The 17,579-nt window shown below is 35.4% G+C and overlaps 2 protein-coding genes, 4 non-coding genes and 1 pseudogene across 7 annotated transcripts; 1 reads left to right on the top strand and 6 right to left on the bottom strand.

Moving 5' to 3' along the window:
* The first annotated feature begins 151 nt into the window (after positions 1–151).
* LOC112012116 (protein BASIC PENTACYSTEINE6) lies at positions 152–3,543 on the top strand. 2 transcript variants are annotated; one of them, XM_024044498.2, is made up of 3 exons: positions 152–283; positions 1,888–2,061; positions 2,174–3,543. In XM_024044498.2, exons 2-3 carry the CDS (start codon positions 1,993–1,995, stop codon positions 3,116–3,118), a joined length of 1,014 nt encoding a protein of 337 aa, XP_023900266.1. In that variant the 5' UTR covers positions 152–283; positions 1,888–1,992; the 3' UTR covers positions 3,119–3,543. The 2 variants fall into 2 exon arrangements, with proteins under 2 accessions (XP_023900266.1, XP_065636714.1); XM_065780642.1 differs by having other exon boundaries at positions 166–283; positions 1,993–2,061.
* Positions 3,544–4,287: 744 nt separating this feature from the next.
* LOC136070563 (small nucleolar RNA R38) lies at positions 4,288–4,369 on the bottom strand. Its single transcript, XR_010631792.1, has one exon. It is a non-coding gene; the product is annotated as a small nucleolar RNA R38 (small nucleolar RNA).
* Positions 4,370–4,624: 255 nt separating this feature from the next.
* LOC136070566 (small nucleolar RNA snoR20a) lies at positions 4,625–4,720 on the bottom strand. Its single transcript, XR_010631795.1, has one exon. It is a non-coding gene; the product is annotated as a small nucleolar RNA snoR20a (small nucleolar RNA).
* Positions 4,721–4,772: 52 nt separating this feature from the next.
* On the bottom strand, positions 4,773–4,857 carry LOC136070564 (small nucleolar RNA R38). Its single transcript, XR_010631793.1, has one exon. It is a non-coding gene; the product is annotated as a small nucleolar RNA R38 (small nucleolar RNA).
* Positions 4,858–4,935: 78 nt separating this feature from the next.
* On the bottom strand, positions 4,936–5,017 carry LOC136070565 (small nucleolar RNA snoR64a). Its single transcript, XR_010631794.1, has one exon. It is a non-coding gene; the product is annotated as a small nucleolar RNA snoR64a (small nucleolar RNA).
* A 6,181-nt stretch (positions 5,018–11,198) lies between these two features.
* Positions 11,199–14,542, bottom strand: LOC111986705 (octanoyltransferase LIP2p2, chloroplastic-like; annotated as a pseudogene).
* Positions 14,543–14,613: 71 nt separating this feature from the next.
* Positions 14,614–16,514, bottom strand: LOC136070556 (uncharacterized). Its single transcript, XM_065780643.1, has 2 exons — positions 16,342–16,514; positions 14,614–16,209 (listed from the first exon to the last, which is right to left on the bottom strand). The coding sequence occupies exon 2, from the start codon at positions 16,164–16,166 to the stop codon at positions 14,727–14,729; it is 1,440 nt and encodes a 479-aa protein (XP_065636715.1). The 5' UTR covers positions 16,167–16,209; positions 16,342–16,514; the 3' UTR covers positions 14,614–14,726.
* Positions 16,515–17,579: the final 1,065 nt, after the last annotated feature.

Below are 17,579 nucleotides of genomic sequence, written 5' to 3' on the forward strand. Positions count from 1 at the left end.
CTTTTGTCGTACATTTGTTTCTTTTGTGTATATATGTGTTTACATATAAATAAATAAATAAATAAAGGAATAGTAGTAGCCAAAATGTAGAAAGGGACAGGTTAAACCACCAAGAAGAAAAGTGGAAAAAAAAAAAAAATCAAAATTATAATTAATTAAAAAAATCAAAATTCTTTTTGCTCCTGTGTCCCAATTGTAACTTCCACAAATTTTTAATCCTTGGTCTTAGGTTTTCGGTTTTCCCTGTCTCCGTTTTTTTCTCTTCCGAATCTCTCTCTTCCTGGTAAGCTTCGATTTCTCTTCCGCTTTTTATGTTGACTCTTGTGAATTACTATTTTTCTTTCTTTGATCATCATTATTACTTAGTACCAAGGTTTGTGTATTTCTTGCTGCTTGAACTGAGGCCTCTGTATATATTTTCATAGCAGTAGCAACTAATTTTAGTTATTCTGTTTTTGCACTTGGTGCAAGTGATACTTGCTTTGTAGAGGCCTGGAGCGTGGTTTCAATAATGGGTTTTATTACTTATCAAAAAAGAAGAAGTGGGTTTTATTACTTGTCAAAAAAGAAGAAGTGGGTTTTATTTGTGTTGAATAAAAGCTGGTAGTGAAGAAATGAATTTATGGTTTTTTTTTGTTAGCTTTCATCTTAGGACTGGAGTGAGGTAAGTTTTGATTGTTCAGTTAATTTTTGTTAAATGGTTGGAAGCTTGATGAAGCTTGATTTTTGCTTAGAAATGTCAATCTTCAGTGTTATGTTTGTAGTCTGCATAACAATTTATGCCTAACGAATACTGTACTGCATAAAAAGGCGTAATTTTTAGATCATTACTAGAGTTGCCAAATTGTAAATCATAAGCCCTTTTTCTTGGTTCTGGGAATTTGGATTATGGTATTCATGAAGATATTTGTGATCCTCTTAACCCATTCTGTGGTGCAGAAAATGCGGTCCATGTTGTGTCTAATGTTAGTTGACTATAAGTGGCATTTATCATTCACAGAACTTGGTTTAGGGGATGGTTTGATTTTTCATTATTGTGCTTGGCTGGACTGTTACTGTACATTATGCACAAGCATAAAACATGGAGAATCAAGAAAAAAAGAGCATGCTACAAAATTAACAATCCTTGATTCTTTCATCAGTATGTTATGTAGAAACAGAGCATAGTCAATTTGAGGGCTCTGGAATGAGATAATGTTTATGCTCATGTTGTCCAAAAAATCGTTGTTATACCAAGTGTGCTGGTATCTTTTTAGCTCATATCATCCCCTTACTTGATCAGTTCCCTTTTTAATATACTAGGACCTAATATATGATGTGTAGTCATGTTTCGTGTTATTTCAACATCATGCAAATGCTATTTTTTTGGCAAGTCTCAATGTTTATTCATATGTTTGTTTATGCACTTTAATAGATTTATTTCTACCTTAGCTCAACACCCATTCTTAAATTGGTGACGAGCCATTTCGGTAGTATTTTTATTTTTATATGACCTTTCTGAGACTCTTGTTTTTCAGTATTTCTGAAATGCAATTGTGCATCAGTTTTATGATATAGGCTTGTCTATAATCTACATTTCAATATTGGCTTTTTTGCACCTTGTGGGACAATAGTTAATAGAAGCATGTTGGTTTTAAACTTGGATTCCTTTCATGTTTCAAAATTGTATATGATTTGTTTCTTATGAGATAATGTTTTACACCAGCATGGGTTTCTATCCCTGATGTCATTCTACCTACAGTTATGCCATAGGAGTAGCTCGCTCTCGCTCTCTCTCTCTCGCTCTCTATAAATTCCAAATATGTTACCGCCTTTATCTATACATGTTCACACACATGTCCCATGAGCAAAATTGAACAGATTTTGTCTCTTTGCTGTGAGATACAGGATCTGTAGCCTGGATAAAGGTGTTGTGCTTGATTGACTGGTAGTTGCACTTTCAGCAGAGGTTTGAAACTGTTAGCTGTAATTATAGCCATTTGTGGATCTCAGATGGATGATGGAGGGCATCGTGAAAATGGAAGACACAAAGCGGATCAGTACAAAACAGCTCAGAGTCAGGTACTAGAATCAACTTTCTACAAACAAAATACTTGGAACAATGTTAATGAAACTATGTTTTTTCTTGTCAATGTTTGGGGTAATGATAATACTATTGCTGTTCTCGTGGCAGTGGTTGATGCAACATCAGCCATCAATGAAACAGATAATGAGCATTATGGCTGAAAGAGATGCAGCCATTCAAGAAAGAAATTTGGCCGTTGCTGAAAAAAAGGCAGCTATTGCAGAGAGAGACATGGCATTTCTGGAACGAGATACAGCAATTGCAGAACGGAATAATGCCATGTTGGAACGTGACAATGCAATTGCAACACTTCAATTCCGGGAAAACTCCTTTACCAGTGGTAATATGTCATGCCCACCTGGATGCCAAATCTCACGTGGGGTGAAGCACATACACCATCCACAAGCACAACAGCACATGCATCATGTACCCCATATGGGTGAGCCTTCTTACAATACAAGGGAAATGCACACAAGCGATGGTCTAGCAATGTCACCAGTTGCTTCCGAGGCTGCAAAGTCACGACGGGCTAAACGAACAAAGGAGACCAAGGGAATCTCATCTGACAAGAAAGCTGCAAAAACTCCAAGGAAGATTAAGAGGGAGAGTGATGACTTAAATAACATGTTTGGCAAGCCAAACGAGTGGAAGAGTGAGCAGGACATGGGCAGTGGAGGTGATGATCTTAACAGACAGACAGGGGTTCCAAAGACAGATTGGAAGGGGCAGGACTTAGGGTTAAATCAAGTTGCATTTGATGAGTCAACTATGCCTGCACCTGTATGCTCCTGCACTGGAATCCTAAGGCAGTGTTACAAATGGGGGAATGGGGGGTGGCAATCTTCATGCTGCACAACCACCTTGTCAATGTATCCTCTGCCAGCAGTTCCAAACAAGCGGCATGCCCGAGTTGGTGGGCGAAAGATGAGTGGAAGCGCCTTTAACAAGCTGCTCAGCCGGCTTGCTGCAGAAGGCCATGATCTGTCAAATCCTGTTGATTTGAAGGAAAATTGGGCCAAGCATGGTACAAATCGCTACATCACAATTAAGTAGACTTGGTAAATTTTCTAATGAATGGAAGAATAGGAAAATAGGGAAACAGCATCCAGTGATCAAGTATGATGCATCTTCAATTTTTTTCCTTTCAGCCATAAATTAAAGAAAGGACATTGATACTTGGCACACCAGAATCAAGTTAAGGGGACGCTGGTTTACTCATTCCCACCGATAGTTGTATAATAAAGCCTGCCTTGGTCTAGCGACCATTAATAGTCCATCCTAAGTGATCTGTACTTGTAAAGTTGTAACTCTAGATAGCTATGGAAGTAGTGTACTAGTATCTCAAGGGTCTGGTATACCAGTGTGAAATACTGTTTATTTAGAATAGATTAGAGTGTGTTTGAGTAGGGCTTATTGTTGAAAACTGAAAATACTGTACCAAAATAATTTTAAAATATGTGAATAATGCTTGTAACCCAGTTTTGAAATTATTTTTGCTAAAAAAAAAGGTATTTGTGAGTCTCACACAGGACCTACGGGAAACGTGGCATGCTGAGGCACCAGACTTCTTGATGATTTCTGTTCAGTAAATGCAATTAAGATACAGCACTATACAATTGTCATTGGTTTGGAAACCAAATTTTTACCGGATTCATAGCTTAAATGATCAAATCTGTTTAATTTTTAGATTACATCTTCTCTATCCTAACAGTTGTAAAACCAGCGCATTGTGGGAGATGATCTATGAATCTCTCTCATACAACATGTGGATTCTACAAACATTATTGTCATGCTGTGTTTCTCATTTTAATCCCAACTGGTAGCATTATATTTGTGTGTTTCTCTATAAATCCCAACTGTTGCACAGAACCATCCTTGCATTATGATAAAGATCTTGCTATCACACATTGCTAAGGAGAGGGTTGGACGTTGGAGCATAATCCGGTCACTTTGAGCTTTGAGAATTTTATCACTCAAAAATCACCAATATCAAAAATCTGATAAGGCAAAGATTAATATGATATGATATGAAATTATAGTTTATACAAGTAATAACAACTAACAAGAACATGTAAAACAAAGAAATGTAATAAAAATCAATGAGACATTCTGGTTCATCACATCTTATTGATTAAAACAACGTAAAAGGTAAGCAAATTATTAATTAAATTACAATTTTCTAGCAGAGAAAAAAAAAACGGATGAGATTAAGACTCTACAGTGTGAGCGTCAGATTACAAAATCTCAGCACCAATGCATCAGACAGGGATAACTGTATAATTATTGTTCTCATCATTCACAACACTGTAGAGACCAATCCATAGATGATTTAGTAAAAGATACAAGAAAATAATTAAAACAAAACATAGTTAAAAACCATTTGAGATATTACAATTTTGAAAAACAAAGCCTCAGCCAACGATCTTGTAGATGAACTGGCACCGCCTGATGTTTCCATCAGAGGCGTCCAAAGTTCAAGTCACCCCTTCCTCGACCATCAAACTATAAAAAAAGAATAATAATAATAATAATAATAAATAAATAAATAAATAAACAAAAGCCTCAGACCGTCCTAGTTCATGAATTTCGACACATAAGCAAGTTTATTATCAACTTGCATTTCAGTCAACCATTAAAAAGATCTTCATCATTGGCTATTTTTGCAAAATAAAACATAATGCAAAAAAAATAAAAATAAAAGCGATTTTGTAAGGTCAGAATTTAAGAAATATCAGCACCAAATATCAGACAGGGATAACTGTTTATTTCATAAGTATTCGTCATCCACAATGGTATCCAATGAAAAACCAATCATAGAACATAAGAAACAACAACGTTAAGTTTTGTTCGAATCGAAAAAGAAAAGAGAGGCATCAGATCTTCCTATTCAATGTTTTGAATCATTGTACCCAAAATCAAAGTCTGAGCACTCTAAACAATTCAAAAAAAGATTCGTCATTCGCCCACATTAAAATACAAATATACATACACACATATGACATTGGAAGAAGAAGGTGGAAATTGGAGATGGAGAAGAATCGATGGGGACGAATGAGACGGCTATGTATGAGCTAGGGTTTTTGCAGGTTCGTGGTGAAATGTCTTGTCTTTTATAGAGTTGATTCAGCTGGGTTAGTGTTTGGGGACTTGATCGGACGGCTACGATTTAAGATGGGATTGGGAGCTAGTGTGCGTGAGAATATGGAGGGTTTTAATCGGTGACCAAAAGGTTGTCACAGACAAATAATGTTGTACCTACCACGTCTTTGTGGTGATGCATAAGTGGTGATGTTGACCCTTTGGGCTCGGAGTCTGGGCCTATTGGATTATGAGGGCCACAGCAATAAATCAAATTGGGCTCTTGGGGGGCTAAATTACACTTTTGATCCTAAGTTTAAGGTTATTTTTATTTTAGTCTCTTTTTTTTTTTTTTTGATTAATTTGGTTGTTAATTAATTATAGTGGGAAAATAGGATTTGAACCTTGGACAATGATGGAGCCAAAAAAAATTGCAAATCTATTTTTTTGAGAATCGTGAAGAGAAATATTATAATAATAAAAAACTACTTGAAAAACATTATTTTATATGACAAAGGTAGACTAGGTAGAACATGTCCCAAATTTTTAATTATTAAAATCATAACATGTTTTTTTAACCAAAAAAAAAAATATATATATATATATATATATGCATTCATGTGTCCCTAACTTTACATGCAAAATGAAAAAATGTTGAAAAAGAAAAGTAAAAAGAGTTTGTTTTTGGAAAATAAAAATTACTTTTACTATAGAGATTTACTTGGTTATATATTTTCATAAACATGTGCTCTAAATACTCCTAAAATAAATGAGTTATACATGGAAAAAAAATAGGTGGATTTTTAGAAGAAAAGAATGAGTGTTAGTAAAAAAAAAAAATTTACAATATACAGAAACCTATTAATACTCGCATGTTTTTATGAACATACGCTTTTAACACTCATAAAATTAATGAGTTTTATATGTTGAAAAAATGAATATTAGAATAACAAATTTAGACATTAATAGTTTAATACTCATGAGCTTTTGTACATTTAAAATATAGTGGGCATTGAGTAAAATCCAAACAAAAATCTTAAATTTTATTAAAAATATATAGGGGGAAGGGAAATTTTAAAAAAATCCAAGGGGCCATGTCCGTGTTGATCTCCCTTCCTGTAACATTGATCTTGGATATCTTTGTTGCAAACCCTATGAGATGCTACATGTAGGGATGATAGGCCCAATAGTGTATATTGAGCCGGGGGCCTGGTCCGAGGACGCTTAGTAATTCGAGGACAGTTAAACACTGTCATTGAAATCTGCATTAGTGAATGAAGAGATGGGGTTTGGTCATAAGAGTCCAAGAAAATGGTCCGAGAAGGTTTACTTCCTTGGCTGAGCAAAGTAGAGGTCCGAAGGTATGGTTTGCCATCCAGGGCAACATTCCAGGAAATTCTGTTGATAAAGATACACATCATGAAGGTACAGGACAAATGGGAACTATAAAATATTTAAGAGAAAGCTGCTACCACCGCATTGAATGTTCTGTAGCTAACTCTCTGACCGCATTAATGAGGAAGTGATACATGAATAGTAATTTCAAGCCTTACAACTACTTCCAAAGACTTCAGGAATGTGCTGACGGGACAAGGATCAACACTAGTAATCTGGTCTACGCGTGGAGGGTGGAGATGAAATAAGAAGAGAGTATACAAGAGAAAGAATACCCTGAGGAAAGGGGGGTGGAGAATTAAGAGAAAAATATTGTAGCAACAAGAACAATGTTTGTAATCATATTCAAGAGATATATATAAGAACTGATCTCCTCGAATTGTGCCAAGGATGATTCTCATTGAATTAAACTATTTTATCTTTGCTTCCTTGTCATTTGGGCCAGCTATAGTTGCTGCATGATTCATTAGGGCCTAGTTTTTAAATTCATTATTTATAAATTCATTGTAGTGTGCTCTTTAGGCCTAATTCCTTTAACCCTTTGGGCTGAGGAACCAAATCTTGCCCTTACACTAACTAAGAGCATACACAGTAAGAAAGCTAAAAAATATAGATTTTAGCAACTCAACACTATTTTATCTATTTCAATATCACACTTTATAATACACACAATATCAAAGTTTTTTATTTCAACATTTAACATTTTTAACGCATTACACAATAAAATATTACATCTAACACAATAAATAACAATCACAACCATCAACGCATTAAAATATTTTTTTTAACACCACACATTACAAATTTTTTTTTTTTTTTTTTTATAGTTTTAAGCTACAGTGAGCAACTATCTATAATAGCTCACCGTAGTTGATACTCAAATTATTTTGAGTTTAGCTTCTTTGCTATACAAGGCATTTTGAGAGTATTGCTAAATTGACTTTTTAGTCAATTTAGCAACCTTATTGGGGATGCTCTAAGCTATAAGACTAATGACCATTTTAGTCCCTTACGTTTGAGATTTTTATTTTTCATTTTAGTCTATAATACTATTTTCAAAATGGTCCTAAAGTCCATCTCCATGATGACTTTAACAAGTTGTGAAAAAAATACTATAAAATTATTTTATTTCTTTAGCATCTTTGGAGACATTTGATTTTGTTGATTTGGTATACTTCATCCCATTTAAATATTTTGGGGAAATTACATAAAAAGGGCTATATTAGGTCTAAAGTTTTTAATTTTGCCAATTTAAGTATCAAATTATGAAATCGTTTCAATTTTAAACTTATATATATATATATATATTCATCTTCATTGTTCATTTCTGTTATTTTGGATAGTAATGGAATAAGGAAAAAATGAAACTAATGATTGAAACTTTGTGTTTCACCTATATAATCAATTTTGATTTCTAGTAGTCACATGGAAACCCTTGCTCTCTTTAAAGAGGGATTTCTCTCATTATCTTCTCTATTAAATGACTACCAAATTGTTTTATGAACATACCATAGGTGAAATGCATAACTTAATATGGTTTCTTGTTTTTATTTACTCTATTATTGCCATTATTGCCAAGAATAATGGCAATAAGGAAAAAATGAAACTAATGATTGAAACTTTGTGTTTCACCTATATAGTCAATTCTGATTTCTAGTAGTCACATGGAAACTCTTTTTTTTTTTTATAAGCAATACTCTCATTTTATTAAGTAGCGAAACAGTAAATAGCATCTTGCGAAACCGAAGATGCAAAGAAAGGTGGACACTCTTCCATCCAAGTTACAAAAGAGTCAATATTCTTCGCAAAAGCAGCTAAAGTATAAGCTGGTCTATTTCCTTGTCACCTCGCATGGGATGATTGGAAAGTACGGAACGTAGGAAGTCTTGAATAGAAACCTAAGACCACGGTAAAGATAGAGACCAGGACGTCTGTGGGGTTCTCCATAGCATGGAAAACCAGCATGGAATTTGACTCGAAGATGACATCTCTAACTCCTATGTCCCATGCAAAAATAGTGGCTTCATCCATTGCCTTTGCTTCTGCCTCCAGAGGATCCAACAGGAGAGGGAGGCGTTTGCTTAAGGCTGCGACGACAGGTCCAAGGTGGTCCCTAATAATCACACCGACGCCGATCGTGCCAAGTTGAGAGAAAACTGTAGCATTTACGTTGACCTTGTACCAGGGAAACACAGGTGGGACCCAACGGCCATCCATGGCTTCTTTGAGCTGAGTGGGTCGTAGGTGTGCAAGCTGAAAGTCATGTAATATGGAGCAAGCTCGTCTCAGAATTGCTTGCAGAGTTTGTCTTGCTTCACCCAGACGGGTTTTGTTTCGATTGAACCATGCACTCCATGTTATTGTGACTACCAGTTTGATAAATGTGGTGTCCATGTGCTGTTTGAAGAGTAGATACCAGATGAGGTCCATGAAAGACCTATGAATGATCCCAGTTCTCTCCAGCGGTATGTCCGAGAGGGTCCAAAGTTCCTTAGCAACATTGCATTCCCAAAATAAATGTCTAACCGTTTCTGGTGCTAGTGTGCAAGCCTCACAGGTGGGGTCGTCGATAACCCATCTATGGTAGAGGTTGGCTTTTGTGGGAAGTATGTTGTTGCATGCTTTCCATGTAAATTTTTTTATCTTGTTGGGTATGTGCAAATTCCAAATGTGGCGCCAAAACCGGGCTTGCTCATTGCTCTGAGATGTCTTAGCTGAGGTAGAAAGTTGGGCGATGGTCTTTGCAGCTTTGTATGCACTATTAACAGTGAAACACCCCCTAGCAGTGAAGGCCCAAATCATGCGGTCCTTTGGCTTATGGTGGCTTAAAGGAATGCTTAGGATGGATGTGGCATCTTCATGGAAGAAAACCTAGTTGATCAGGTTTAGATTCCACTCACCACTTTCTTGGTCCATGAGAGAATCCACCGTAATATTTATAAGCAATAAGGTCGGGGGTGTGAGGACACAGAAGGTAAAGGGTCTTGGCAGCCAACGATCCGTCCACACTCCATTGGACTTGTCGTCTCCGACCTGCCAGTAGTAGCCCGATTGCATAACAAACTGAGCAGCCAAAATGCTTCGCCATGCAAATGATGGTTTCGTGCCTAACTCCGCATGTAGGAAATCTGTATTTGGAAAATAGCGGGCTTTAAGTACTTTATGGACCAAAGAGTTGCTGTTCATTTGTAAACGCCAGCCTTGTTTAGCTAAGAGAGCGAGGTTAAAAGCCTTGAGGTCCCGGAAACCCAATCCCCCTTCTTCCTTTGGTGTGCATATCCTGTCCCAACTCAGCCATGCCATTTTATTTTTACCTTCTTTTTGGCCCCAACAAAATCTTCGAATCATCCAAGCCAATTCATCACATAAGGAGTCTAGAAGTTTGAAGACACTAATTGTGTATGTGGGAATGGCCTGTGCAACTGCCTTGATGAGAACTTCTTTACCTGCTTAGGATAACAGCTTTTCTTTCCAGCCGAGAGATTGTTGTCCAGCTTTTTCTTCAAAGCTCTGAAGGTGTGTTTTTTTGGATTTGCCCACTGAGGATGGCAGGCCCAAATAAGTCTCATGCTGTCTGATCACCTCTGCTCCAAAGCGAAGTTTTATCTCTTCTTGTGTGTCCCGTGGGGTATTTCTGCTAAAGAAAAGAGCAGTCTTCTCCTTATTTAGCTGTTGGCCTGAGGCTTGCTCATATATAGTTAAAAGATGCTCAAGATGGCTGCATTGTTCTGGGGTTGCTTGGCAAAAAATGATGCTGTCATCAGCAAAGAATAGATGAGAGATTCTTGATCCAAATGGGCAGGCCGATACACCGCGAAGTTGTCAGATGGAAACTCTTGTTCTCTTTAAAGATGGATTTCTCTCATTATCTTCTCTATTAAATGACTACCAAATTGTTTTAAGAACATACCATAGGTGAAATGTATAACTTAATATGGTTTCTCGTTTTTATTTACTTTGTTATTGCCATTATTGCCAAGAATAATGGCAATAAGGAAAAAATGAAACTAATGATTGAAACTTTGTTTTTCACCTATATAATCAATTTTGATTTTCTAGTAGTCACATGGAAACCCTTGCTCTCTTTAAAGAGGGATTTCTCACATTATCTTCTCTATTAAATGACTACTAAATTGTTTTATGAACATACCATAGGTGAAATGCATAACTTAATATGGTTTCTCGTTTTTATTTACTTTGTTATTGCCATTATTGCCAAGAATAATGGCAATAAGGAAAAAATGAAACTAATGATTGAAACTTTGTTTTTCACCTATATAATCAATTTTGATTTTCTAGTAGTCACATGGAAACCCTTGCTCTCTTTAAAGAGGGATTTCTCACATTATCTTCTCTATTAAATGACTACTAAATTGTTTTATGAACATACCATAGGTGAAATGCATAACTTAATATGGTTTCTTGTTTTTATCTACTATGTTATTGCCATTATTGCCAAGAATAATGAAAATAAATAACAAGATAGACAAAGGCTTTAAATTGAAACAATATTATAAATTTGGGACTTTAATTGACAAAATTGATTGGAGAAGTTTCAAAATTTCTGAGTGCTCCAAGTATAAAATGAAAAATAAAAAGGGCATTGCTTTACCTCTCTATCATCGTCTTCAAGCATACAATGGGAAAAGGAGTTCCAATATAAAAAGTAGAATTTAGCCTGTTAGATTGTCATGAGAATTGCTAGCAACAAGTTGTATCCTGTATGATTAAATTAAATTTGAAATGTAAACTACAGTATAGATGACAGTTAATTTACAAAATAAGTAATCTAAATCACAATCCTCTTGACTTTACTGCTGCCGGGCCTATCTATCAACTAAACAACAATAGCTAAAATAAAATAAACCCTCGAGTATCTCACTAACAATTTTGCTTCATGACCAGATTAATTCAAACGTACTGCATTGAATCTGTCAAGTTAGTTTCCTTGTGAGAGACCTTCTAGGTGTCGTGTCTTCAAACTCAAACATGGGGATGCTTTTATGAAAGATTTCGAGCTGAAAAACATCTGAAAATTCCTTGATCAAAGATGAGTGAGTGATATCAATCAATTGAAAATCATTGGAATGAAGCACACTTGCTTTTCCACATCCAGTAGATGGCTGAAATTCTCTTAGCAACCCCTTAATGCTTCCAACCTGACAGTTTCGTATTCCACATGGGACTATTGAGTGAAATGGAGTTGTCTGTGTTGACATTCAGTGCTAACCCGTGATGTGTTATCCACTGAGATACTCGTATCCCAACCGTTGCCACTTTCTTATCTCCTGTAGTGAAATTGAAAAGTAAGATCAGTCACAAGAATTAGATTAAGATAAAGAAGGGAGGGTAACTTTTGAACAGAATGCTAAATTAAATGACTGTACGGTATTATAAATCAAGTAACACAAAGTGAGAGGAATGAGGCTGTAGAGTCTTCCTCTTTTACAAAAAGCAAAAACTATTAATATCTATAATATAGCAAATCGAAGTTCGGGTCCCCAATTCAGCAAAAATATAGAATGTGTGAAAAAATATATAAAAATATGGTGTGGCTCCTGGAGTCATTTTCTCAGATTATATCCTTCTATGCAGTGCCACCAGAGTCTTGATACTTTTTTTTGATAAGTAATAAGTTTTATTGATATCAAAAAAGAATCATCCTAGTACACAGGGAGTGTACAAGGGGTCAACAACTCAAAGACAAAAATTACAAGAATCAAGAAAATCAAAATAAGAAGGGAATGATTGGTTTTGCATAGCAACCAACCAATCCAATAAAGTGCTAAAGAAAAATGACTTGAGGTCTGGTATGGATCTCTCAATATCCTCAAAACACTTACTATTTCTTTCCCTCCAAAGACACCACATTAGGCAATGGGGTACAATTAACCAAATAAAACCATTTCGATGACGACCAAACCTGCCTTGCCAACACTCTAAGAGTCCCAAAACGGATTGTGGCATAACCCAGCTTACTCCAAATAAACCCAAAACCATAGCCCACAGATCCATACCAACCAGACAATGAAGGAAGAGATGATCAACTGATTCACCATTACACTTGCACATGTAACACCAATCCAATATCCAAACCTTCCTTTTTCATAAATTGTCAATTGTCAAGCATTTCCCTAAAGCAGCAGTCCAAACAAAGAAAGCTACTCGAGAAGGAATTTTCTGTTTCCAAATGCTTTTCCAAGGAAAACAGAAGTCAGTAGAACCCACTAAAATTCTATAATAATCATTAACCTTAAACCCCTTATCTCTACTAGGCTTCCAACACATCTTAATCCTCACCAAACCCCCTTATTGAAGAACCATATATGGTATCCAAGAAGCCTAACATAGCCTCCAATTCCCGAGCATGAACACCCCTAAAGAAACTGATATCCCAAACAAGGACGCCATTGGTGTACTTCATAAGTGTAGCCACACTAGTCTCCTTATCCCTACAAAATCTAAATAACTCAGGATAACTGACTGCCAGGGATGTCTCAACACACCAAAACCCTAGACCCGTCACCAATATCATACAGAATATGGCGTGAAAAAGAAGGCCATCGCCGATAGAGTCTGATACTAATAAGGATCTACACAACTAACAAACAAGCAAAAATGATGTTGAGCTATATTGTATGCTATTTTGGTTGATTGCACCATCTCAAAGTCCATTTTTAAAGGGAAATAATATAAAAATTCAACCATAAGCTTTCAAAGGAATCCAATTAACCACGCTTAAGTTGGTAACAGAAAAAAATGACCACATGAAACTTAGAAACTATTTTCGTCTCACATTTGCTCATTACTTGTAGTTAATGTTAGGTTTAAATTTCCCTTTCGTGGCATCCAAATAGAGCAGAACAGAAAAAGTAACCATTCTGTTTATGAACGAAAAAGTAAACATTTAAAAACTACAAATAATCATATTACTTATAATAGAGACTAAAAAGCTAAATAATTCAAAATTTTGTTTGCAAACACAAACAGGCAAAGAGGCTTTCAACATGATTTGTTCTATACAGTACATTGCCTATAAATTTTTTTAAATCAAAGCTAATGTAAGTGCAGAAAACATGAGATGCACACTGGTACAGCATAATGGACTGATTAGGAAACATACCAACCCAAACACCAGTAAAGCCCTCAAGTCGAGATGCCGTGATGGAGAATGTCGAGCAAAGAACACGGATTACCACCTCCTCAAGTGCCCTGAGGTACCAATGAAGATCCATCTTGTGATTTCTGAGATTGATAATAGGGTACATAACTAGCTACAGTCCAACACATGCATTAAAAGTTAGGTAGCAAGTATAAAAACAAAAAGAGAATTCCCCTATAATCCATTAAATCTTATTGCTCAGTGAAAAAAGGATTGTAAGTTTATTCACCATAGAAATAAAAATTCAAACAACAGCAACAAAGCCTTGGGCCCAAAATTTAATGGTTAACCATAGACCTTCAAAAGAGCAAACTCTGTTAATAAATATTATTACTTATCCAAAAAAAAAAAAAAAAAAAAAATCATCTATACAGCCAAACTAAGTTCAAATTGAACTGCTTATCAAAAAAGTTCAAATTGAACTGTGAGTTTTCTTTTCTTTTCTTTTCTTTTCTTTTTTTTTTTTTGGCAAGTCTCCTTTCTATTCCTTCAGTGACAACTCAATTCAACCAAGCCTTACTCCCAACTGATTGGAAGCCTCAATCCCAATTAATTGAGATCGGCTACTTATTCTTTAACATAAAAGAACATGAAGAAAAAAAAAATAAAGAACAAACCTGAAAGTTAAAAGAAACAGGCTCTAATTTGGATAAAGTTTGGAGGACCCTTTTTTTGGATAAAGTTTAATTTGGAGGGCTCTTCTATGATGCAATTGTAAAATACTTCAAGTCTTGAGCAGCCACTTTAAGCCAACTAATCAAAAACTAAAGCATGTAAAAATAAATCTAGCTAATACTATGGATACTTATTTAATCATTTTAGACTTCTGTTCTGATCATCATTTTAGAACTCTAATTTTTGTTAACATTTCATGTTGCTCTATGCAGTAGATTTTTTTTTTTTTTTTTTACACCTCAAAGCTAGTAACAGCAATTTTTTTTTCTTTTTCTATTTTTGATAACTAACTTCTAGGAGTTATCCTATCATGCATTCAAGCAGATCCTTTCATTGTCTAAAACAGAAATACTAGTTCTCAAATAGAAAATTCAACAAATAAATGCGAAGAAAATTAATGAATTTTAGTTGCATAATCATGAAAAATATGGTGCATAAGGCAAAATTAGATACATACCAGTGTAGATAATTCATTGAGTAAAAACAGTGATCTTCAAAATGCCAGCAAAAAGCCGAGAATAGCATCCCAATATACAGCCAGGGCACCATAACACCAGTAATGTTTTGATGAAGAGTTTGAAGCATTGACCCTTTCAACTTAGGCAATTTATTAAGATTCCAAGGACTATCACAGTATTCATCCCAAGCTTTAGCTTCAACTGCTTCTGGTCTCTGGTCGTTTGCACGTGGAAAACCACTGCCATATATAGATGTATCCAAGTCACTACCATACATAACTTCAACCTCACCAACCGATCCCTCCACAATTTCCCAGAACTTTTTCTCTATTTGAACCCGTGAAGGAGATCCTGACCCAAACCATCTCTTCTTGGCACGTTCAGCCGCACGCCTAAAAGATTCCAATGAGTACTGTTTACCAGGCACAAAACCAAAGCAATCCTTGTCAGAATTCAAGCACTCTAAGCAATACCAGTTCCCAGGTGGGACCTGCTTTAAAGGCGGAGAAAGACAATAAATATGCCACCCCTTGTTGCACCTATCACACAGAAGCATCACTTCCCCATGCAATCCACTTCTGCACTGTTCACATATCTGATCACGCTCTTCCTCCACCTCTACCTTACAAACCTTAACTTTATCCCCACCATTATTCTTCCGCCTCCTTTTCGAGCCCGAAAATTCAGCCTCATGTTCACTCTTCCCCTCCTTATGCAATCCCCTCTTACAACCACTACCTGTCTTTCGATTCAACCGATTATAATATTTCTCATAATCATACAAATGCTCTCGATACAACTGACACAACACATGCTTTGCACACTCCGAAATCTTCCTCGCCGACTTCACGAACCGCGAGACCTCCCCCCACTTCTTCTCCCTGACAACCTTATCATAACCACCATACCGCTTCACGGCGTTAAACAATTTACACAAATCCAACTCCTCCCCCTCAAAAACCACCTTCTTCCTCAACTTCTTCCCACAATGATCATCCAAAAACCTACCATACTCCAACTCAAAAGTCTCCGAATCACACGAGGCGGGCCGCGCCTGTAACTGGTGAATGGCTTGTGTTTTAGTGGGAAAAGTAAACGAACCCTCATCCAATGCAAATGGGGGCTTCCAATTCTTTGGTGGAACTATCCTACAAATCCCATAAGGCTCAGCCTCTGGCCTGATCTTACATATATACTCCAAAGGGTCTCTAAATTCATCCTCGGTTGGATAATACACAGGCCCAGATGGTATATTCAATGACCCAGATGGCGAAACACTAAGATTTTGCCCTGAAACACCCTTCTCCACAGCCCTAGGTCGACCTTTCCCCATTTTATCATACAACTCCACCACACACACATACAGAAAAAACAACCTATACACACACCATTAACACATTCAAATTACACGTAAATAAATACAATACACACCTATAAAAAAAACAAACAGTATTGAAGTGCATATGTAAAACCAAATAGAGCAGTTTCTAGGGTTTTGCAGGGAGTACCTTGTTCCAAGAGTCTGCGAGATAGACAAGTGTGGCTCTGAGTTTTCTCTCTCTCTCTCTGTGAAAGTACGGGAAGTGAGTTTCGTGGGGATTTGGTTGAAAACGAACGTGGAGGGTTATAAAGTGGTGTGGAAATTCTGGGGATTTAGATATTTGGCCTCAATGGTGGATAAATTTACGAAAAGTGGGCAATTCACTTTTGGCTTTATTTATAGTCGTCTATTTATCCCAAAAAATCCATTTTAGAAAAAATACAAAACATAAAACAAAAACTGTCTATCCCAAAAGATATTTGCTGCCTTTCACACTTTCAACCTAGGCTCCACAAATCTCTATTGATTTTTATAGTATTCGTCACATTATTTTATTTTAAGTGTCCAAACTCAAAAGTTATATGTCAATAGATAGTTCAAAATGTATTCTTTAACCTTTGAAAGGAACCAACAATTTAATAATTATTAATAAAATCTAATATGTTAGTTCAAGATTTATTTTTTTTTTTTTTTTTTTTTTGAGGGAAGAGTTCAAGAAAATTTGGGAGTTGAGGATTGTAAAATTTGAACGAGAGAAATTTTGTAACCTGTCCATCGTTTGTTCTTTTTTTAAGAGAAAATATAGAATTTGCATTTTTTTTTTTTTAGACACGATAGAATTTGTATTAATTGTACAAAAAAAATATAAAGATATATTAAATTTTAAGTTATCATTTAGATAATTTTTTTTATAAACATTTAGATAATATTTGATTTCACCTGATAAGATGTTTATGTTAGTTTTTTTTTTTTTTTGCATATATATACATTAAAGGATCCTTACAACATACTTTGTCAATTAAGCTAATGGGAACTCGCCTAAAATATATATATATATATATATATAATAAAATTAATTTCTTCTATGTTTAGTGTGACATTTTGATACATCATATGTACTACAAATTAAAATATGAATATTCCATATCATAAAATAATTTTACTTTTTTCAATTGAGTCTCTAAATTTTAAATTTCATTCAATTCAAGTTTTTTCAGCCATAGTCCAAAACTTTTAGAGATAGTTAAAAATCTCAATAAAGTAGTTAGGGTCAACTATCCAATTTCATTAAAAAATTTGCTAGCAAAAAAAAATATTTCTCTAACATAAAAAAATCTATAAAATAAATATAATTTTTTATGTGAGAAAATTTTTTCAATTTTTTTATTAGTTAATTGAAATTAAATGAATTGGACCAAACAGCCT

Source organism: Quercus suber, unplaced genomic scaffold (genome assembly GCF_002906115.3).
Source record: "Quercus suber isolate HL8 unplaced genomic scaffold, Cork oak 2.0 scaffold_242, whole genome shotgun sequence".
NCBI lineage: Eukaryota > Viridiplantae > Streptophyta > Magnoliopsida > Fagales > Fagaceae > Quercus > Quercus suber.